Below are 24,014 nucleotides of genomic sequence, written 5' to 3' on the forward strand. Positions count from 1 at the left end.
TCGTCATTTGTTATAAATTGATAGTTTCCGCCGTTAGGTGGCGCTCCGAACGTCTTGTCTCTGTTGTTATTCTGTAACTTAACTTTAGTTTTGATGGAAGATCGAAGGTGTTAAGCCTAATAATGATGAAGGCGTGTGCCTAATAATAATGCTTGTAGCCATTGTATTATATTGTAAATAAAACCTGTGTGTATTAATAACGAAACGGAATGATCACTTAACCTCTGGAACTAATGCTCTCTGATAGTAACCGGAATTAGTTACTACATCATTCTTCTAGCTTCATTCACGAGCTGAGACTAAACTCACAATTAATCTTTAAAACCAATCGCAAAAAGTCTTCACCATATAAAGGTTTAGTTATTTTTTCTCTTTTTTATTAAAGGGATTTTAGAATTAATTTCTCGTTTTCTAAAACCCTATGGAGCTGATCAGTAATTGAGAGATTAAAAACAGTAAATACAATTAATTCTGTCTAATGCATTTTTCTCAGCTTCGAGGATTATCTTCATCCAGATCTTTATTGATTACCGGTTGCAAAAGATAAATTATGACGATGCTCTTAACATTCAGTAAAATAAGAGAGATAAAGTTAAACAATGGTTCACTGCTTAACGTTTAACAAAGAACTCCAACAAGCAGTAAATCAACAGAGGCTTTTATTTTTCTCTCAAGCTTGCTTGAATCATAAATCAACATCATCTTTGTGCATCGTTCCTTGCCATATGCCCCCGACAGACTCCTCGGAAGAATTCCGGGTGCTTTTATCGCAGCGTTTTTAGTGTTTTGAATTAAAAGCCAACAGGAAATATCTATCAGCCACAGTTGCAGTTGGCAACACAAAAATCTGTAACTTATGGGATTTCTTCCCTCAAATTGTTCAATATTTGATTGACATATTTAGTATTAAAATTAAAACTAATATTTTTTTACATTGTACTTAATTATTCAATCATTTTCCCCTGAGTAATGCGTGTAAAATTAGAAAAGTAAAAGAAAACTAGAAAAGTAAAACAAAAAATTGAATTGAAATAAAACAATAATACAAGAATCAATAATATTCTAACAGCGTTATACCATTAAATGTTTACTCCATAATTAAATTTCTCATTTAATAATTTAAATAATCTCCTAAGTTCTTAACTGCTATTTTAATTGTTGTGTATAAATGCTATTTTTAACTTGTAGAGTGCATTAGATTCACTGTTGTGTGAAACTGGAACTGAGCAAGAGAAGGGTTAAAAGTACCCTTTATTAACTCTTTAAAATTTGCAATGCGTCAACTCGACGCTAACAAACTATGCCTCTTCTTGGGCGGTAACTAAAATCAGATAATGAAACTAAACATTTGAAGATATGAACAAGTGATAGAACTAAACTACAGGGCTCACTTAGATCCCGTTTCTAAAATCCCCGTCGAAACTAGTGGCATTTAAAGGGTTTTTAAATTAAGCCATGTGAACCAGCAATAAACAGACGTTTAAACAGAAGAGGTGGTGGCTATAGCTTAACTCTCCTCTTTCCTACCGAAACTCGGTTTTTAAACCATTTCTTCCACATAGAAATCTGTATTCCTTCACGCGCACCACAAAATTCAAATATTCTGGCACTGACAATTTGGGGAATGAAGGCTCATTGGAAAGAATAACAAATTATATAAAATTGGTTATTTCAAATAAATATAAATCCCTACAAACTGTTGTGTGTAACTGCTATTTTTATCTGTTTTCATGAATGCATAGTTGTCATCTATAGTAATGCAGCAGCGTGTCATGAAATAGGTTGTCATGTTTAGGCGAAGACTATATCACTCAAAGATGATCTCAAGCTAGAACGTAATGTGAATGTAAATCGGAAGAAATGTTTCATAAATTTAAGCGAGACATGAGGGAAAGTGGACGAGTTACATTTTTCAGACTGCGACATAATTGGATTTTAATATCAAATGAACTGAAAATGTTAAGCTATGGATGTTAAAGTCCGCTCAAAAAAAGGGGAATCCAGAAAACTGATCTCAGGAATGAAACAAAAATTGGTACGAATGTTCTGAAGAACTCCTGTTCATGTGTAAAGAACCATTTTGTTTTTGAACTAACCAGTTTTGTTCAGTTACTTACCTTTTCTATCTTCCTTCATTTCCATTTCCTGCTAAAACGATGCTTCACTTTCGCGTGATATGCAAAGTAGGATAGAAAGATGCTATTTAATCTTCTATAGTTATCTATATATCTTCTATAGTTTCTATAGTTTCTATAGTTACTTCAGCCCACAGCGTGTTCTGCCTTTCGGTCACGTTGTTTCGCTGATTTAGCTTGATATTTTACGGCCATGCATATTAATTTCAGGTGATAGGCCTAAGGACAAACTCACGTTAATTATCTTTGTGAAGCTTTGGCTGATTATTACATTTAATTTTATATTTATATTTTAAGTTACAGCTAAAAGTATTGGCTCAGTTTGTAAGCACTCGAAGTGCCACCTGTAAATTCCTTCTTGACTTGAATAAAAGTGTCTTTTCAGCCTTCCTACGTCTTGTCGTTGATACAGTTGGAACTGAGCGAATAGTCGATTCACAATTCAAATAAAGATCTAGCCAGCAAAGTAAAATTAATTTAGCTAGAATCTTAAACACATGATAAATGTCGATGAAATTCCTGTCTCTTGCAAGGGAATGTGGTTTCGCCGTTGTAATTTGTAAGCGAAATGAGTAGAAATATAGAAGAACTCTCTAACCCTACAAGTTCAGAAACCAGAAATCCTCTGGGAAGTATTCGGGTACAATTTTGGGGCATGAAACAGACCACTGCTCATTGTTTATGTGCCACATAATACCGAGATAAAAGTTAATTATCATTATAACCCTATGTCTGGAATTCTGACAAATGAGAAACGTAAAACGTTGTTTCAAACTTGTCAGAAAAATGTTGATAATATTGACAGAAAAAAGCATGACAACGGCCTAGTACATAAGATTCCGAATTCCCAGACTGCTATTAAGTAATAAATATTTCTTCTTCTAAGTATCAATTTTTTCCACCAGAATGGCTCCATGTAGCTTCTTTTATTTCCAAAACTGCAGCAGTAGTTGCATGGTTCACGTTACAATAAAGATGATAATATGACGTACGTCTTTCAGAAATGTCTTGAAAGTAGTAACAATTTTTTGACTAGAATTGAGCGCGTAAGTACATTACAATCAAGTGGAATTTTGTATAACTGAGAAAATAACTTCAGTAATTCATTCTAAATGTCTCATTATTGAAACCACCGTCCCTTATATTGTTTCGGCAGATAGAAAATAAGAAATTTTATAAATGTCAAAGGACGTTTTATGAATGATATTAGCCCAAACACGCTAATTTGAGACACAATATTCTATTGCAAGTACCTTAAAAATTACATTTTTTAGAACGCTAGGAATCTATTTTCTTTGGAAATCCCAAAAGTCAAAATTAAAATTCGAAATTCTTTTTGAATATCATATAAACCACAAAGCTTAGTATATAAAAAATCTTATTTAAATATTTTATATTTCTCTACAAGCTTAAATACTGGCTTTGCCCGAGGCTCAAGCACAGTGGTAGGAATCATTTAGTAAGCCGGAGATAGTTTCGCGAAACCTCCTTCTCAAAATATTCGCGAAAACTTCATAGAGAGCGCTCTTAAAGTCTGCTTAAAGAGTTCTACTCTTTCCTGAAGCGATATAAGTGCCGTCTAACGGTTTCAGGAAAAACTGATAGTTGCTTTCTTCTAGGTTATATGGGTTTTTTTTTTTTTTTTTTTTTTTTTTTTTTTTCGGAAAAAGTTTTCAGAAATCGCGTCAAACGCATGACGTAGTGGTTGTCTTTTTCACGAGTTTCGTTAAAGAATGATTGCCAGAGCCTCGAGGATGTTGGACTTCTACTTCCACACCAATGCTGAGGGAGAACATTCCGACAGGTCCCCTTTCCCATATTACCAAACCACATGAAAGGACTTTCGGCTCGTCATATATTTACAGTGCCCCCCCTCCTGTAAAGACACTATGTATTTACAAATATCTATATCTTCTCCGGACTCGAACCCGGGCTGAGCTCCACAATTTACCTTCGCTCCAAAGAACAAAGTTTTATAGTTTCAAATAATATCCCTTAGAAACGATATTATTTGAAATTTCACAACCTCTTTTTATTTTCTTCAATATTTTAGACTTATGATCGGAAACAGATCATAGCGATCTAGGTCATTCTGGAGGCTGTGGTCGTGAGGTCGCAGTATGAGCATTTTGCCACACGGAACACCAGTGTGTTGGTGTATGTTCTGCCTCGATCACCAAAGCTTATATTTATTGCCAATAATGAAACTTCTGCAGAAATTTTAAAATATCTCGAAATCTCCAAAACGACGTTGCATCGCCAAATTTGGATAGAAATAGAGTTAAACTTTTGTAGCTATTTTGTGTATATTGCTTTTCTAATATTTGAATTTTTTACCGTAAACATTTCCTCAGATTTTCTGTAAAACTACAGTTTGTAAACTTTAAATACATTAGGAGAAAAATACAATGGACTCTACACTTTCCAAAAGATATCTATCGAGGTAAATTTAGCAGCTAAATTCATGCAGGTGCAATAAAACAATTTTGATCCAGGTAGGCTGCTGAAGAGAGATAACATTACTTTCTCCTAGAAATTGACCTTGTAGCACAGCAAATATAGCTTCGATGACGGTTCAAAATATGTATACAAATTTTGACGCTCCGTATATATTCGTTTGGTTAGTTTTGATTGGTTATGGCAAAGCAAACTAGAGCTATCTGCCTAAGGAGAGGGAGGTCTTTCTAAAGGAAACTGATTCGTGTACACATGGAAAACGCCCATGCAGCCAGCCCTTAGAAATCGAACCCAAGTCGAAACTACCAGTGCAATTCTAATGTACAACTCGGCCGCTGCTGGGTTCGATTCTTTTATCGGACAGCTTTCGGTTAAAAAAAATATTCATTATTACACTATTAAATTCTTCAATTTAATAGTGTAAGAAAATATTCTTAACTAAGGTTCCGCTTTTCGAAACACTGCAGTCTGTCTTTTGAAATTAATTATAATCAAATAGTTTATGCTTTACTTGGGTTAAATTTTATATGTTTACTTTATATTGAATGCCGATTTCTGCCACTATAATTTTTCTTTTATATAGCCACTTGCGGGTAGCTTAATTTTAACATGCAAGCAAACATTTTTGCCAAATAATAAAAAAAATAAACCTCTATTACATTTTTAATTCTAAACTATGTTTTTATTTTGTGGTAGAAATAAATGCAAATCTGCCTGGATATTGTTTCAAAATCGTTCTGCCAAGCATTTGAAATTAACAGACTTTTAGTAAGAAGATAGTTAATTAAAAGTTCTAATTTCTGAGATTTAGCCCCCCAGACGGGAAAGTCGTTAGTGACCCTGGCTGCCGTACTGAAGGACCCGGGTTCAAATCCCAGAAAAGCATGGATGTCCCCTCATAGAAGGCAACGGGGCCCAACCTAATAGGTGCCTCTATAATCCAGCGCTTTCGGCCTTAACAGTGTCCGACGTCTATAGACGGCTTCGACTCGCCAATGGAAAAAAAAATTCTGAGATTTTAATAAACATGTAATTATAGTAAAATCCAAGTAAATTATAGTTGAGATATTCGAAAAAATAATCGCCATATTATTTGAAAATGCTGGGTTCTTAAAATGACTTAGATAACATATCTAAAAGTGAATTTACGATTATTTCATTAGGTAATGAATTTTTAAAAAAATCAATCATATATCACAAATTTATAAGGAAAAAGGGTAAAATCTTGAACGTAGTATAAGATAAAAAAGTGTTGTTAGCTTCGAAATTTGCAGCATTTTTATTTCTGGGAGAAAGTATTAAAAATATTGGTGAATCGAAAAACAATTAAAGAATTTTTTTTTTCAAGACTGACATTTTCCATAGCTAAAAATGCGAAACGTTCCCTTCAGTCATCCCTTCGCTGTGATTTAAGCTTATGTCCAACTACCTGTATTCAACGGTTTTTACCGCCCATCTGATGGTTGTCTTGCTCTTTCTGAAATTTTTGTAATTCGATTTACTTCGCTAATTGCAACTGGAGTAAAATAGATTACTGTTTCAATAATTTTTTACTTCACCTCATCTGTACTAAATATTCAGTATGCAGAGTACTTAATTTCGCTTATTTATATTGACTGTATCGCGCCAAAATATAATAGGAAAATAATACAGTTTAAATAATACAGTATCAGACATCTTTGCACATTAAAATGTTTCCAGAATTTCTTGTTCTCTAGCCTATGATTTTAAATATCAAAGTTTTGTTAGTTCTATTTAACTTTTCATTTTAAATTGCTGGGAGTTGAGAAACAAAATGCATGCGTTTCCCTAGCTGTTTCTCAATTAATTATTTATATTTTCATTGTGTGAATCGATCCAGTTGACGACTTTCCATATTTTTAAATATTTTGAAAATTGACAGAAAGCTATGTATCATCAAATCTTATTATTTTTTATAATTTTTAACTGTTTACCTGAATATTAGTAATTAACGTTTTTAATCGTTAATTTCTAAATGAATAGGCTTATATATATATATATATATATGTGATGTATCAGATTTTGTCCAGAATAAATAGATCGTTGAAGAAATATAGACGTAGTCGTAGCTTAAAGTATCAGACGATAAGTTTAAAAAAAAAAACAGGATCCATTTATTATTATTCAGGAGAAATAGCAGTTACAAAATCAGATATGCGGAGTAAATAAAAAAGAATTACTAATAACTTTTTGTTTGAAGTTTACTGCATCGTGACATTTAAGAAAAGCCCCCCATATTCCTTTGCGAGTCCTTTTATAGCCTCTGGAAAGGCGGAGCTTCCAAGAAATGACGTCAGCCTCGTCAGCCAATCCAGTTCGCTTTAAATATTTCCAGAACATTCTATTACTGTACGTGTAGAATAAGCGGGAAAAACAACTTGAATACGGGGCTGTGGATTTAATTCAACGTACTTTCAAATAAGAGAACGTCCCCATAAAAAATGAAAAGAACATACAGTTAGAAATTTAAGTCTATTCTTGACTATGGAATTTTATTATTACAAATATATATATTTTTTATAAGAAAAATTGTGAGCTCAATGTTAGACGATATTGTTATTTGTTAACCACATGATTCAATCTGTTAGCATTTAATGTGCAGTTAAATTAAACTTCATCACTGGAATAGATACATGCATAATATGCACCTAAAATTCATGTATGAAATTCCTTTTTAAAGCAAGCTACATTGGATTTCGAATATCTAACTCGAATGCAAAAGAAATGCAATATTTTTATGATTTCCTGTTTCATCAGCTCTTTACTTTTGAGACAGCTGCGTTAAACATTAATCCTAACAAAAGTAATAAAATTCAATCCAATGTAGTCTTAAATAAATAGTTTCTAAAAGCTATGCGAAGAGTTCTGAAAATCATTAAATTTACTGAAATATTTCAATATATTTAATTATTGCATTTCTTTGCATTTCTATACGCTACCTCATCTTGGCTCCAACAGTAATTAAAATATTACGAATGCTTTACTTCAATCAGAACTTTTTCCCAACTCATCATTATTTGAACAAAAGTCCGAAAGCACTAGAGCGTATATTAAATCAACGTTTCAAACATTAACTTCGGAATTTTCTAAAATAAAAAAGTATAAATTTAAGAATATTACTCAATGTGCCTCACTGATTATTTCAACTTCAGAAAGTTTTAATCAAGCAGAATTACTCCTTAATTATCTATAATGAGCTTACGGAAAAGTTTCAATCTTTAGCGGTGAGATTATTAATGCTAAAGTATTATTTACTGCTCATTAAATAATTCATGTATGCTTACGTCATATTAATGCTAAAAGGTGATTTAGACTGCAGTATTCTTTCAATATTTCGATCGTGTTTAAGCTATTAGATCGAGTAATATTTAATAATGTTAGAAATTGAATGTTACTAAATTGCATTCACTCATGTCTGGAAATTGCATTCACTCATGTCTGGAAATGGGATCTCTTGCTTTTCTTTTGCAATTCAAAATATTAGTGAAATTTAATTAGTATAATTAACATTTAATTAGTATAATTAACATTTAATGTTAAAATATTGTATTCAGTTATGTTCAGTTCTAAATAACAATTTATCTTTCATACTGCAGTAACAAAATGCAACCAAAAATGTCTTATTAAAATATAATGCTTATAATATTAATATCCTGTTACTTTTATATTCGTAAAATTTCTTTAGTAAATGATTTAAGATAAAGTTTTCAAATGTCTGCTTAGTTTCCAAAGTTGCATTTTGGTAGATTTGACGTAATTTTATTGCCTAATTTGGATTCTGAGAGTTATATTTTAGCTACTTTTCGTCATTTGCGAGCATTTTACTATTTGCTGAAGTTAAGTTTCTTTCACGATATTTTCATGAGAATTTTATTATATTAGTTGGCACATAAACAAGGTTTCTGTACGATTTGCAACGTTTTGAAAGCATGGTACTTACTTAATGAAGAACGCACCTTCTCTAATGTCAGGATTAGATTTGTGTCAGGAGTTTATGTAATATTATCTAAGGCCATTTAAAGTTGAAAGTACAGAAAGAATAAACATAAAGAGTTGTAGCTAAATAATAATTGTGTATTGATTTAAAATTTCTACTGGTAATATAGAAACTAATTTTGATACTTGCGTATTAACACAACCACCTTTTTAGAAGTCGCCAAATTTTCGGAATATACCCAACTCTGGTAACCATGCATATAACCATTCTTTCGGCAACCATGTTCATAACAATCCTTCAGTCAAGCAACAAGGCCATTTTCGTATATGTTCATTTTTGTTGTATTAAAAGTTCCAACGGTTTTTATAAACAATTTGTGATATTTTTTGCCTTAAACTTGGTTTTAGAATATGAGTATGTGGAATTAGCCAGCAATGGAAGAAACTGTTTCAGCAAGCATTACAGATTTTTGCTAAAATTTTGTAGAGTAAACAATAGGAAAATACTTTTTCTAGATATCTGCTGTTGTCGAGAATCTCACGAAGCCGAGTCTCCGCAAATATGTGACTTTTTTAAGCGAAAACAGATCGCCGTGTACTTCGAGAGAGGAACAGCACAAAATAATTACAGAAAGATTTGAAGAAGGACATTTTTATTGTATCACGTAATCTTAATTTCAAAATTCAAATTTGTGTTTTAAATTGTTAAAGTATGTTTTCTTTTCGTGTGTTGATAACGTTTAACGATTTACGATAAATATCAATATTTGGGGGATCTTCCAAAAACAGGCACCGAAATCACCAACTTGCAGTTGATAAGTGAGTTTTACCTTTTCATTTGTAAAAATCGCCAAACTGCGCCAAGGCGTTTGCTTTAATACGTAAGTTCTCTAATATTTTATGTATTGAAGCCATTTAGTGGACAATTCTATCAACAACTAGAAGTACTTATGTGTCTGGCATTTCTTGCTCCATATTAATTAGAAAATTTTAAATCTCATTGTAAAGAAGATTGAGTCTTTTTTAATATAGAGTTTTTAACGCAGAGTACGCGTGGGACATATATGTCCCAGCCTCTAGGAAATGTTTTAGGACAATATCTGATTAATGACATGCGTGGAAATTGTTAACCATTTCTCCCCCACCCCCATGATTTTTATTTCAGATTACTTTGAATAGTTAGGTTTTTAGATCCATAAGCAGCATGTTTTTATAATTCATGCTTCTTCTTACATAATTCAGGTTTTTATGACTGATACTTCTAATACGAATCTAAAACAATTCATAGCATCGATGTGCCTACCTTCAGTTTTTCAACAAAATACTGAATTGATATATTTTCTTTTTCGATCTGGAGCATAGACCATGCTTCATAGAGCAAAATAAATCAATAAATAAAAATTAAGTAAAATTCAATAAAAGTCAAAGCTTTATAATACTTCACTACACTCATTTTTTTAAAACTTACAATAAACTATTTCTTTCTTTATGACATTGTTGCCAGTTTGTTATAGCGAATGACTCATCCTTTCTATATATTGGCATTATGGTAATTTACTTTATCCGAAATTTTAACATTTAACGTAGGATTACGCTTCTCAGTGACGGTCTTAAGGACAAAGTAGTTTTATGACGCAAAACATGTCTTAGTAGAACGCTCTATGTTAATCACCCCAAAAGCTATAGTTTTAGTTTATGGCTTATTTGATAATTAAAGGAGACCATTAGTAAATTAATTTTTTTAATTTGAATTGTGGTGGAGCCACAGTAGTCTCAACGTTAGAAAAAATACGCAAAATTTGATGACGTCACAAGTGCGCACGCACTTATGTTACTATAACACCGGTCAATTCTCTGATGGAGTCATGGAGTAGCCCTAAACAAGTTTCTCCCGTACCCTGCTCTGAAGCACCGGCGATCCCTACGTAGTGACCAAAACATTGGCTCATTTACCATTGAGTTCAATGGGATTTGACGCGTTCGGATGTAAATATTTTGCAATTACGTCGTAAATATACATATAAATGTATATATTTTCTTTTTCTACAACACTTCAGAGTCCTAAGTATATGAAAACAACATATTTTTAAACAATATTTCATTCTGAACGGAATTAAATGCTATACTTTTCACAGGACAGTTTTCTCAGAATGGTTTAATTTGAATGAAATATTTTCACAAGTTTTCGTTAATTACATTAGGAAAAAAATTAAGGTAATTCGATTTTATTCCGTTAAGGTACAGAAATTAAGATCAAAGTTTATTGTATTATTAATATTAAAATTATGCATTATTTCTTTTCTATTTATAGAGCTTCTTCCTAAAATACTTTCTTAAATATGACATGATTTTTTGGCTTCTGAGGCATCTTTTAAATCGAAAAATGTAAGTCAATTTATAATTAATGCTCTATTCGGTTCATTTTAAATTAGAGAATTATTAGGAATTAGCGAAATACTTTAAATAGTACTTGACTTTCTCTGAACATTTCTGAAACGGAATAAAATAAGTTTTTTTTTTTTTTTAAGTATTATTTAAAACTTGTAACTGAGTTATTATAAAATGTAAGGGGAATAATTCTTTTAATTATACTTATCAGATTTTTTTACCCTTCATTTCAACAATACATATTCCAAAACTCTTTATTACGTTCGTAAGTGCGCATCTCATAGCATTTGCTTTACAATACCTTTTAACAGATTGCTTTCCAATACGAACAATTCTTGCTTAAATAGTTTACAATTCAATATTAAGGTTATTATATATTTAGATAACCTCTATAATCATTATAAATTAGATACATCTAATAATTAGATTTCTTCACAGTACTTTCATACTTGTTTATAAGTGAATAAATTCTTCATTTCAAGTACATTTATAAATAATTTAATGAATATTTATGTATTTTGTCAAAGGCAGATACATGCTTTTTGCAAGCACATGCATAAATACCCATACATATTTCCTATTTTTCATTTCCGGCATGTGCAAATATTTAATTTCTGTGCATTCACTATATTTTTAGTGTAAAGTAATTTACACTAATTTAGCATACATCCGAAAGTAACATTTTTCTTAAAATCTACATTTTTGTACTTCAACAGCTTAGAATTTTACAAAACAAATTCGTAATCAAAATCGCTGTTGTTAGTTATCGAAAAATAACCAAGATGTGATTTTTGCGTAAATGTCACTAAACTATACAAATTGCTGTTATCCATCACACTATGAATGTTTCTTTCATGCGAAAGTGTCCCTTTTTCGATTTGTATGAAACTATCGTGTGTCGAAATACTATCAGAACTCTGTCAAGCGAGCTTCTGAATGTAAACAAAGAACACCCCATCTGGTGACCCAAGCTTCAAAGCAGTGCTTCACTTCTAGCGCGGAATGGCCCCTCCTTCCTTTCCTACCTCCATGGATGGAGTCGAGGGCAAGAAACTGTGGGAGGGGTGTACCGATTGCATGTTTCACAAATGCACATCTGTTTAGCCACCGAGGGAGGGGCTTCTAGGATGCACTGATGGGCTTCCAGTGATATTTCTATCATGTCAAATAACCCTTTGGCGCGCTTTAAGCAAGATGGTTGGAAACATTTTGTCACGCAATTTCCTGTACAAAATAATTAAAGCACAGTCGATTTCTTCTGAAAAGGTTCATTGTGAAGTTAGATCAAATGTAAGCAACTGTGAAGATTTCGCTACCTTATTGAAAGAATTTAGAAAGAAATACATCCACATGTTGGATACTCCGCAAAACTTCGATTGATCAGTCTCGGTTTCTGTTTTCAAGGAACTGCATTTGTCAGCTTTCTTCATATCGTAAAGTAAAGGTATGCTCTTAAAAGTTCTATAAGAGTTATGTAGCATTTTGTATTTAAGCGTAATTGACTGCAAAATGGTATTTGTAATTATTATTTAAAATTTGTTTCAGTTACTACATTCAGTTCAGACGAAAAAACGTATATTTCTATACATTTGGAATACAAATTGCCTTACAAGTTTTAAATACAATTGCGTAAATTTATTGAGAGTAATTTTAAAATTATCAATAAAATTATACAATTGCATATTATTATTATATCTATATTTTGCATCTGCGTGAAGAAATAGCATTTAAGCGAAATCCATTTAATTATTCAGGCTTCAAGATATTACTTAAAATATTATGAATGCGCTTATTTTGCAAACAGAAAAACTATGCAAAGAATAAACTAAAAATAAATGCAAATTTAAAATGTTACTAATATTTAAGCGGAACCATACCTGTACTAAAAAGTACCAACATTTTTCATATAGAATTTTATTTTAATTAGAGTTACTCATGGCTCATTAAAATTAGTTTGATGTTGTGAATGCTATGTCAAACTTGAAGTACATAAGCACAGATCAAAATATGGTTTCTCAGTGTTTTTTTAGGAATTTCCTTCGTGCTGCTACAGTTGCATACTGTTGTTTAAAACTTTACTTCAGTAAGCAAAGTTCCTCTGTATTAATTTTTAATTTCCGTTAAATGATTTTGATTTAACTTTAAACTACCTTTTAATCAGGTCATACAGAATATATATTTTGAATCTTACGCTTTCAAAAACAAAAAACATGCACGCATTGAAATAAGAAAATACTAGATTCATTGTAACACTTCCAGGCCTTCTCAGCTTAATATAATATGTATATACGTATATATATATACTTTAATTCTCTTAATCCACAGGTGTTAGTAAACGCACAATATTCGAGGCTAATTGTAGCTGGAGTCATTATCTCCATTCTTCCGAATATCAATGCGTGATAAAAATCGATAAAGTGAAATGTCAGCGATTAAGTAAACTCATAAAGCGAAAGCACTACGAGAATTTCTTCTATTAGCCACATATTTGTGACTGGAAAAGAAATACAAATTAGAACGTAAACAACATACGCCCATATGCCCAGTTTCAAAGATTCACCGTTACAAGAGCAATATAAGCCTATTGGTCCATTTCCACCTCCCTCAGTGGCTATGCTGATGTGCACTTGTGAAATATGCGTACCGATTTTGTTTGTACGAAATTAAATATAAAATACCCTTAAAACTAAAGATGCACTAAGAATATTAAGAACGCATTCTTAGGAACTACTAAGAATACAGCGCAAGAGACAAGCAGAAAAATTAAAGAAATATTTATTGAAAGAAGATAATAAATAAAGTTCGTTTAGCTATAAAAAGGGAAGGACGTAACAAGCGTTATTTTGAAAACAATAAGCAGAAAATAAAATCGACTGAAGTTGCTAGTTTTCAAACAAATCTATGCGCTTCAACCTTTCCTGCTGTTGCCAGTACTAAACTGCCAAATTGGGCTGTACCTTTATCAGATTATAGTGGAGAGGTTTCTTCAACGGTGTGTCTCAAAGAAAAGAAAAATTAAGAAACATTAAAATTCTTAGGAACTAGCCCTAAGCTTTGTGGCCGTTTGGAACCAAATGTAGCAGATACCCTCCCGTCGTTTTTTTCGTCAATATTTTGTCCACGAAACAATACTATTTAATCCTGTATTTAATAAAAGCTTAATCAAAAAGATATTATCAATGCCAGCGTAATATTTAAAATATTTTTCTATATATGCTGGTGTAATTCTTCTTTAAAGTACTCCCTTTCTGCATTAGGCGCAAGTGCCTTTTACTGGAAAACTTTTGGAAGTCTTTAAACTTAAGTGTGCATAAAATCCTTAGTGATTAGGCCTCAAATTTTCTATGTGTTTGAATGATGATCATAATTTTGTATCGGAAGTTGGGAACTCAAAAATACTATAGGATATCAAATTTATCGAGTTGGGAATGAGGGACTACCACGAGCTTTATTGCCTTTAAAAAGTTTCCCTTTCTCAGACGGCTTCACACGGTAAAGCAGTGAAACAAACATTTCTCATTTAAACAGGAATCAAACCATTTGCAAAAAATATCCTCATTCAACGATCTCAAATCATTCAAGTATCTCAATATCCGATTGACCAAGAGGATCAAGTTATCAATACACAATCATATGTTATCTTTTCTCTGTTCCTGTCTCGTTTACCTTGGAAAACTTAAAGTCATCCAGTTTAGGGTGACTTCGTCAAGGACATTCTGTAAATATGAATATTCAGTACAAATAAATTACAGAAAAATAAATGCGTAAATATTTCTTTTACTCATTGTACAAGCGGCTCTGGTATCGGTGCATAACTGGGAAAAAGAACCATTTGTAATTTTATATATGTTGTTCTGCTATGTCTGATTCCTTTTTATACAAGCGTAGAGTAATTGAATAAAAGTATGCAGACTAAACTAAATATTCAACAAGTAATATAAAAAAAAATAAGTCAATTCCTACAAGCTACCAACAAAGTATTTTTTTATATGACTTGTTACTTTTTTTTGTATTACTTGCGCATAAGTATATTGTTCGTAATTATGATTATTTTACATTAATATGTGAAAAAACTGCATTAACATCAATTGTCATCCACTACTAGTTTAATAAAAAAAGGTGTATTTGAAGTTGAGTGGATGAATAAAAAGTATTTTATTAACGATTGAAAATTTGAACAAAGTATAGGAAGAATATGAGCTAATAGTGGGAATTTAAAAAGGCTTTATGAAATACAGACTATCCTAATATGAAAAATTTGGAAATAAGGAAAAAAACTTTTTTAATGTCTACTTTATGAATGTGTATCAAATTCTTATTCGTAAACTAAAATCTCTGATTACGCCAATAAATCGCAGCTGTTTGGATTGTTGTAAAATCATTTCATTCTACAAGGATTCTGATATTTTATCTCTTGCATTTTCAGGTTTACGTACACAAGAATAATATCTACTACGTCACATCAGTTAACGGTACCCACTATGCGGCCACGAATAATGGTGTAGAAGGAATAGTGTTCAACGGGGTGCCTGACTGGTTATATGAAGGTTAGTGTTAATTATAACAATTGTCTTCTACAAAGTATAACTATTATCAATTTTTGCCTGAGTAAATATAATTTTGAGTTCAATTTCGGAAAAAACATCCTATTGAACTTTTTTACTATGATAAGTAACGGTATGAATCAGCTGGATGTTGTACCTTGCAGCTGTTTTTGAATTTCAGATGAGTAAATTCGTTGTCTGTGTCTATGAACGTGAAGAATGCGATAATTCCTGAAGACAAAAGGAGAAATATTATTATAACTTTTGAAGATGAATGTACTCGTATATGAAATTTATCACTAGTCTCACACAAAGCTGGAAAGAAAGGAGAAACAGATAAAAAAAAATAATAAATCAGGATATACATTTGTTGATTTCAGGTTTGCACAGTAATGTAAGAAATCTTAAGCTCGTATATTCAAACATTACGTTAAACCAATGCAATGAAACTCATAAAATCCACTCCCCTTTCATTCCCAAGAAGGCATCTGCTGATTGGCAACTAGAGCAGCTCATACTACCTAACCCTGAACAAAATATCTTAGATTCAAATCCCAGAAAAAAATTGAAATCTTTGCAATATCGGTAAATAAAAATATTTATTTTAATTTTCCTTTCTTTTAGGCCTTAGCGTTAACTGTAAAGATAAGAATTATCATTTTAGTTATAGGTATAAGAATATTCAGAATTCAGAATAAGAATATTTAGAATTGAGAATAAGAAAAGATAACAAAATATCCCAGATTCAGATCCCAGAAAGAATTCAAATCTTTGCAATATCAGGTAAATAAAAATTTTAATTTTAATTTTCCTTTCTGAGGCCTTAGCGTTAACTGAAAAGATAAGAGTTTAGATAAAAAAAATTATTGGGAGACTCAGTTTGATTAATATGCTTCATAATTTTAGTTAGTTAGCCTCATTAAATTTAGAAAGGAATTAAGGCATTCTTTTTACGCACGTCCTAGTAATGTAATACTCAGCGCTTCCAGCCAATAGATCGATATCAGTGGTTTGATTCCAGACGATAACATAGTTATTTTCTAACGTTTCTGGTTGTAAAACATTTAATTGTTTTAGTATGTTTTAAATCACATCTAAAAATTAAATTTACTTATTTAATGTTCTAAAACATTAATGTGAGACATTACATAAAGAACTACATGAGACATTTTTAAATATCAGACTATCAAGAAAAAATGGACAGAGAAAGCTTCGAATTCAACCATTTAACTGATTAAATTTTGAATGAGGGAATTCTTTCAACAGTTGCAACGAATCCTAAATATTAGCTTTAAATAAATTCCCAAAATACAGATTTTGAGATAATTATGCAGCAGAACTCAAACGGTTCTTGTTAAGAACATTTTGTCAGTATGGCATCTTTTCATTCCATTGCTCCTTGATTTTTTTTTCAAATTCCTTCAAATATATTCTGCTTTGCAGTTGCCCAGCCTTAAGCATTATTAGGACCACTCTGCTCGGAAGCCTTCATATTTTTCCAAGTATCTTCCTAGATTCAACAACGAAGATAATAAAATTATCATAGATAATTTTAAGATTGCTCACAACAAAGATAAAAGATGACGACTTTAAAATACAACAAAATCTTACTGAACATAATTATTTTTCATTGAAATTTGTATTGCTTACATAAAATAAATACTTAGATTCGTAAACGATGAATAAAATACGATTCTATAAGATGCATTATGTTCAAAAGGCTAACTGAGTTGAAGGACCAGTGAAATATATTTATACCACTGCATGGCATTACATATATTTTTACCACTGCATGTCATGAATTAAACGGATCAGTCTACTAGTACAACTTAAGATCACATCACATGTTTGGTGAGAGAAAACTCTGGTTTAAGAAAGGAATCAACAGGTACTTTTGAACATATACACACACACACACACACATATATATATATATATATATATATATATATATATATATATATATAAGCATACTTGAGATTTCGTTTCAGAAGATGGAGACCCCAAAAGTTTGTAAAAAACCTGATAATTCGTTCAAAAATTTATTCTAAAATTTTTAATTTCACTATCATGTTCATAACCCTAAAATTTCAGAAATTTTATGAATTAAAAAAATTATATAGATAGTTCAATATATATTTTTTCTCGGTTTTTAAGTAAAATCAAGCTACTCATACACTGAAAAATTTCAAAAATATTATTATTTAAATGTACGTAGATTCTTTAATGTAGCGTTTTCAACATATTGATAAAATAAGTTAAATATCCGAGCCCAATCTATACATTGAAACAACATCTGTATTCCAGCTAGCAGCAATCACGATGTTTCTAATTGACTAGACGTAACAGCATCCAAACAAAACAATAGGCAGACTACGAGAAAAATGTGTATGGAGGAAGAAAAAAACATGATATCTAAGGACATAGAGAAGTGCAGGTCTTAGGCTTGGTTACTCTTTCTGTAAATCACTGTTTGCTACTAAGCTCCATTTTTAGCGTCTTTTTCTCCTGCTCTATTTCTTGATTCTGATAATTTTACTTTTCTTTGTGACTTTCATTTTATGTGGCAAGGCTTCGAATGAATCCGACTGGTGATGAATCCAGCCTACTTATTTGCAATTACTACTTATTTACTTATTGCATCCATACCTTTAGGGTAAGCCCAAAACGTAGCCTTGTTAACATGATTGGGCCATCACAGATGGCCAGAGTTAGCGATGTATCATCTATCCCAAAAACGCAAAACCCCAAGATTATTGTTCTTGTAGTCGAAGCATCACTATGCACTTGCCTATTTGTTTTCACAAAGTGCGACAAACTCCGATGTCTCCATTCCTCGATAAGGCGTGGAAGTCCTACAGGTTAGCATTCATTATCGGTCTCAACGTCTTTCTCTCATTTTCGTTGGCACTAAGAACGGCAGTCATCGAACACCCAAAGAGCACTTCTGTTTTTAGATGCTCGTTCTTAGCCTCAGAAAACTTGTAGGGAATTTTATATTAATTTACCAGTTACTTACAATATAACTTTACCTTTCCGTACTTCTCACCAATTGCAAATAAGTAGGCAGCATTTAAACTCCATGATTTTGTATTTAAGTGTGTTTCTGACATCGGATGCACGCTACGTGTTAGTTTCCAGCTAGCTCTGGTAGGTGTAATTATTCGCTACTGACATTTTAATTCTGACCTTTCTGTAAATTCAGTTTCTTGTATAGCAATTAGTTACGTAGTGTTTCACTACTCATCCATGTTTGAATTAATTTGAACTGTTGCATTTTATTTTGCATCATCATGAGTTGTGGGAGAGTGCCTTTATGTCTAATTTTTGTGTAAAAATGTTAAGTTAATCTTCTCGATGCTCTTTGTTCTCAGGCACAGCGATAATTCACTTAACATCTGTTACGGTTATAGGCCTAATTTAACATTACCAGACCAAGTGTAACTCTACAAACTCACAACCCAGTCTATAGCAAATTCGCTTAAATCAACAGCACTTCCCGTTATAGGCATTCGTAATCGATAAAATAATGTCTCAGCATCCCAAACACTCATTAAATAACATTCTCTTCATCTCACGTCCCATCTGCGTCACTTTGGCAATCGTATTCTCACGGTATGGAGATGATCTTATCAGGACTTGTATTCCTCTTCACTTGCTTTGGAAACATGAACTGTCCTGACTCGCAACAGGGAGCTTACTCAAGCTATATTCAATAAATTGTGAAGTAGACAATACACACAGGAAGGGTATACGAAACCCTTTATTTTTCTATCTTTGCAGAGATTTCCGGAACTTCGGAATACAGAGACCAACCACTTGTGGTCTGAACGTAAGAATATAAAACTACTAACTAAAACTCTAACTAAAACTAACTTTGGATTAATATACAAGTGCCTAGCTTTAAGATTGGCCGTTATTTTACAAAATCCGTATGTAGTACAGAGAGCTGCTAAAACTACGATACGTTTAAAATTATCAAGAGGACTAAACCTCTGGCCTTAAAGGCAACCAGCAACCGAGTAAAACTACTATGGCAAGTGGCTTGCAATAACTCTTTCCTCTCTCTTGCTTGTTAAAAAACCACAACTTAAGTACTTGGCGTTCGCAAGACAAATTTGCATAAATAAGTTAAAGCTAATTCTGGCCGGAAGTAGAAAATAAGAAGTGATAGTAAAGATTTAAAACAAAATAAACGTTAGTAAAACTTAGGATCCTTACAATCTTAATGTCAAGCTTATCAGTGTATGTGGTATGAGATTTATCTTCAGATATTAAGCTGTCCATTTCAACCTCTATATACTTATTCTTTCAAGCAACATTTAGACAAACCCAGTCCTATGTAAGCTCACTTTATTCTCATTAAAACTCACTAAAGAATCGAATATTCCATCTAAGATGCTTCAGCCTCTTCTTAAAACAATGAGTAAACATTGACAAACTTTCACTAGAGGACTTTCACTAGAGGAAAGACAAACTTTCACTAGAGGAAAGATTTCATTCTTTTAGCTCCCATCCGCATTTCATTCCAGTAACTAGAGGGAAAGATAAATCTTAACTATTCTTGCAATATTCATAATCCTAGACTTTTAATCAAACTTGATGTCATTTGCAGATTCGAACGGATATTTCGAGAGAAAGTGAAAATAGGGTCAAAGTGGGCTCCATCACTATTTTTCTGACCAGAGACTATTGTATTTCTTACACGAAAAACGTTTATATAAATTACCGGACTCGATTTATATTATACTCGATATCTATATAAATTACTTGACACGCTGGAAAGAGTGGCATTATCATCAACGTCGGCTAGGTTTTAACTACTTCTTCTTTATTTTATTCTAATTCTGGAACGAGTCAAATAAGTATCTCCTGAATCTTGATATGGTTCTTGTACATCTATTGCCCCAACTGTTTGTTTATTGTTCCAATGCTTTTGACCTGTTTTCAAAGAACAGAACAAATTTCCTTAAGAACATTCAAATGCTTTCGTTACTTTAGCTGAAAATTGCTTCTTCGAAAGGCTGTATAAACAAACGTAAGCAATCAGTATCCCGCAAACAGTCAAGCTCAAATCAGAGATGCCGTTTGGTCAAAGCCTTTATATATGTCACATGTTCTACAGTCATCTAATACGATATCTTAATTTGATGTTTCAATGAGAGGCGCCAACCAGAGGCCGAGTGATAGAAAGCTGAACACTGGTAATTTGATCCCAATGAATTTTCATATCCCAAGGAATGGGTAACTACTTGACATTTTTCTTGATTTTCTTTTTGTGTTGTGTAAATACTAGCTGCTTTCCCTTAAAACATCCTCCATGAAGATATTTCTCATCTTAGGCAGATAGCTTTTATGTGCTCTTCCGTAATCCAGTCCACCATTTAATGAGAAATAGATATGTTTTATTGAATATTTAAATGAAACTTATCAATTTACTTATCCGTGGGAAATATCGGCATAAACTTTTACATTCTTTGAAACAAAGTAAGTGTAAGTGTAGGAAGATATTTTACGAAAAGAGTGAATGAAAGCTATGATGAACTATGATGATGAAATGAACTTTGATAAGATCAAGATTTATGTATTTAATCAAAATGATATAATGATAATGATATATGACTTAGCAAAATAATTTCTTGCTAAAAATTAAAATTGTTCAATAAAAGAAGTAACTCATAATTGCCAAAAAATTACAAAAGGCATATTTAATGAGTTGTGTTATGAAATTTAATATTTTAGCAACAATTTATAACAGTTTAGGAAATAGAATTTAAACTCATTCCAAAGAAAGCACCAAAAATTAATTTCCACAGAATTCTAAACTGAATATCTATTTTGGTAGTAGTTCATTAAACGGAAAGCTATGTACTTAAATCTAATTTTGCACAACTCGTAAAGGCGAAATTATTTAGTCTGCGTAATACAAATTAAATTTCAATATATACCTAAAGTTAGTTATTTGACTGCTAGTATTTTCCTAAGAATTTATTAATTAAAGGACTGTTGAGGGAATTAATATTATTGTGTTTTTATTCCCCCTGGAAATTAAGGATATGAATTCATTATTTGTAAGTATAAATTCATCTGAATGTCTATCCAGAGAGAAATTTATTATCATATTTCACAGAAAATGCGTCACTAAAGAATAGTAAGTTCAAATATTTTTATTTCAGATTAACGGAAGTAATTTTTTCGCCCTACCTACTTCTTGAACCATTTTTAATTTATGGAATATGAAAAATTACTAGTTTTAACTTTTGACAACTTTTGAACTAACAAGTGTAACACTAACTTTAATAATGAACCTGTAATAATATATGTGAAAATACATGTAAAAGTGCGTAGACTTTCTTAACTTGACTGACTTATCACTCATAGGCAAGCAGACTATGTTAGTTTAATGCATAAACACACTTCGGTGCTAGTACAAATTGAAAAAGGCATTGGATCAAGTTAAACGTAACTCCGAAGTAATCAGTTAACTACTGTTGATAAATTTGTGTCAGCAACCACTGAAACAATGACAAAAAAAATATTATGAATTTTGTCTGAAACATAAGAAAAACATTTGACCTTTTCTTGTTTCACAGCCATCGTTCTTTTAACTAAACCTAATCAATGAACGTATATGGAACGAAAGAAAACTTTCATGGATTTAATGTAAACCAGTTTGATTACTACGCCATTAAATCGTGCAGGGATAAATTCTCCTCAGCAAATAGCCAGATTTGAAGGAAATTGACGGTACTAAACAAAAGAGCTTAGAGAATTCGTTCTATGACAAAACATTTCGAGTTAATTTAAACTCGGATTTCGCTAAGTTTGAACTCTTGACAAACGTGACTTTTGACTACAACTCGACAGTTATTTCGAATATGCGCAAAAGGATCGACATCCCCTGTACTGTCGTCTAACGGAGCCCCTCGTGCTTTGGCGAAGCTTTCTTTCTTAATCGTGGAAGTTTTTTGCCTAACTGCGGAATACGGAAGAAATTCTTAAATACGTCTTCATTATTTTCTTCATCCTACGATCTCGAATCATATTTTTGTGTTTGTTATGTATTTCTCATGCATACATAGTGAATTAATACTTTCTTTTCATGAAAGCATCTTAATGCAGTAAAACTTTGCAAAGTATAAATATATACAAGGTTAAGAATACAGTGCACTAAAAAATAGAAACTTCCTGACCTAGGCTGTAGAATAGCTCCTAATATGGAGCGAAGCCTCAATGTATATAGGCGATCCATGGGAGCACAAGCCTTCAGTAGTCAACCTCGGGAGACAATAAAAACGGTCTGATAAATGAGCGCAAGACAATACGACCAGGTACCAACGGGTCACCGAATAAAGAAAGATAACGTATGACAGTGCCAGACCCCTGAGCTTGACTAACGAACAGTATCACATATGTAATGATCACCAGACCGAGAGAGACTTAACAGCGCCGTATGGCCCCAGACAAGCCTAACCAACCACCGAATCGTTGGTGGCACTAGTCCTCTAAAGACAATCCTTTTGCCCCAGGACCTAAGTTTATTTAACCTCTTCGTCGTCCGTAACGCGTCTAGCGCGTTCAAGTGAAACTTCTGCAGGGCGGCCATAACGTGCATCAAGCGTTCTTCTACAGTGAGAGATGGCTTCAACGTCTACTCAGTAGAAAAAGAAAAAAAAATGAGGTTGTGAATTGGAAAGTCAAGAAGAATATACGTTTGATGAGTATAGTCCATAATAACTCGATAATTGATGCTGGAACACGGAAACGAACTGTAAAAAAACCAATAATTGTAAAAGATTACAACAAAATGAGAGGAGTGGACCGCCTGGATAAGCTGTTGTCAAATTATTCTGCTGTTAGAAATAAGTAGAGATATTATTATTTTTCCATTATTCTTTATTTCCTTATAATTTTACTTAATATTCATTGACATTCATCCACTACGAAAGTCATGTATGGAAAGTTCTGATGTACACAGGAAACAACATTACACGCTACGAAAAACAGGCGGCCGCTGGGGGGGGGGAAATCTTTGCGGACAGGTGAGGAAAGGGTTAAGTACAGATATTAGCCAGACCGCCGCTGGTTGTCCTCCAGTCAACCCCCGGGGAAAACGTTTAAGAATACAGCTGAAGTCTTAACTAACTGACAAATACGGCAAGCATGCCCAAATCAAGATTAAAATTTTTCTCTGACTATTGAAATCCCTTGCGCCATATAGTGAGGAAAAAGTATTTCAAATTAAATTTCTTTCATCTAAAATACGTAAGCTTACTGCAGCTTTTAAAACCACAAACGTTTATGTTACCTGAGTATGGCAAGTGTCGAGCTACCGAAGTAAGGAAGATCATTATAAAAAGCGTCTAGCCAGTAATATATCCGTAACCCTTCACCTAAGACCTAACATAAAATCTCAAAAACATCAATGACTCAAAATTCCAATTTATCGAGCAAAAGATTCAAAAGTGTTTTATTTACCAAATTAAATAAATTACGTTCTTGATTAGTTTTTTGCTTAAAGTTCCTCGTTCCA

The 24,014-nt window shown here is 32.3% G+C and overlaps 1 protein-coding gene across 1 annotated transcript in view; it reads left to right on the forward strand.

Moving 5' to 3' along the window:
- Nucleotides 1-24,014, forward strand: part of LOC118188648 (inactive dipeptidyl peptidase 10-like) — a 1,447,514-nt gene that overhangs the window by 1,133,613 nt on the left and 289,887 nt on the right. Inside the window, exon 8 of the mRNA XM_085818201.1 lies at nucleotides 15,364-15,484. Within this exon, the coding sequence (XP_085674327.1) occupies nucleotides 15,364-15,484 (121 nt within the window). The remainder of the gene's footprint in view (nucleotides 1-15,363; nucleotides 15,485-24,014) is intronic.

The sequence above is a fragment of the Stegodyphus dumicola genome, chromosome 6 (genome assembly GCF_044657685.1).
Source record: "Stegodyphus dumicola isolate Sdum_Otavi_A_Nest chromosome 6, ASM4465768v1".
NCBI classification, from domain to species: domain Eukaryota; kingdom Metazoa; phylum Arthropoda; class Arachnida; order Araneae; family Eresidae; genus Stegodyphus; species Stegodyphus dumicola.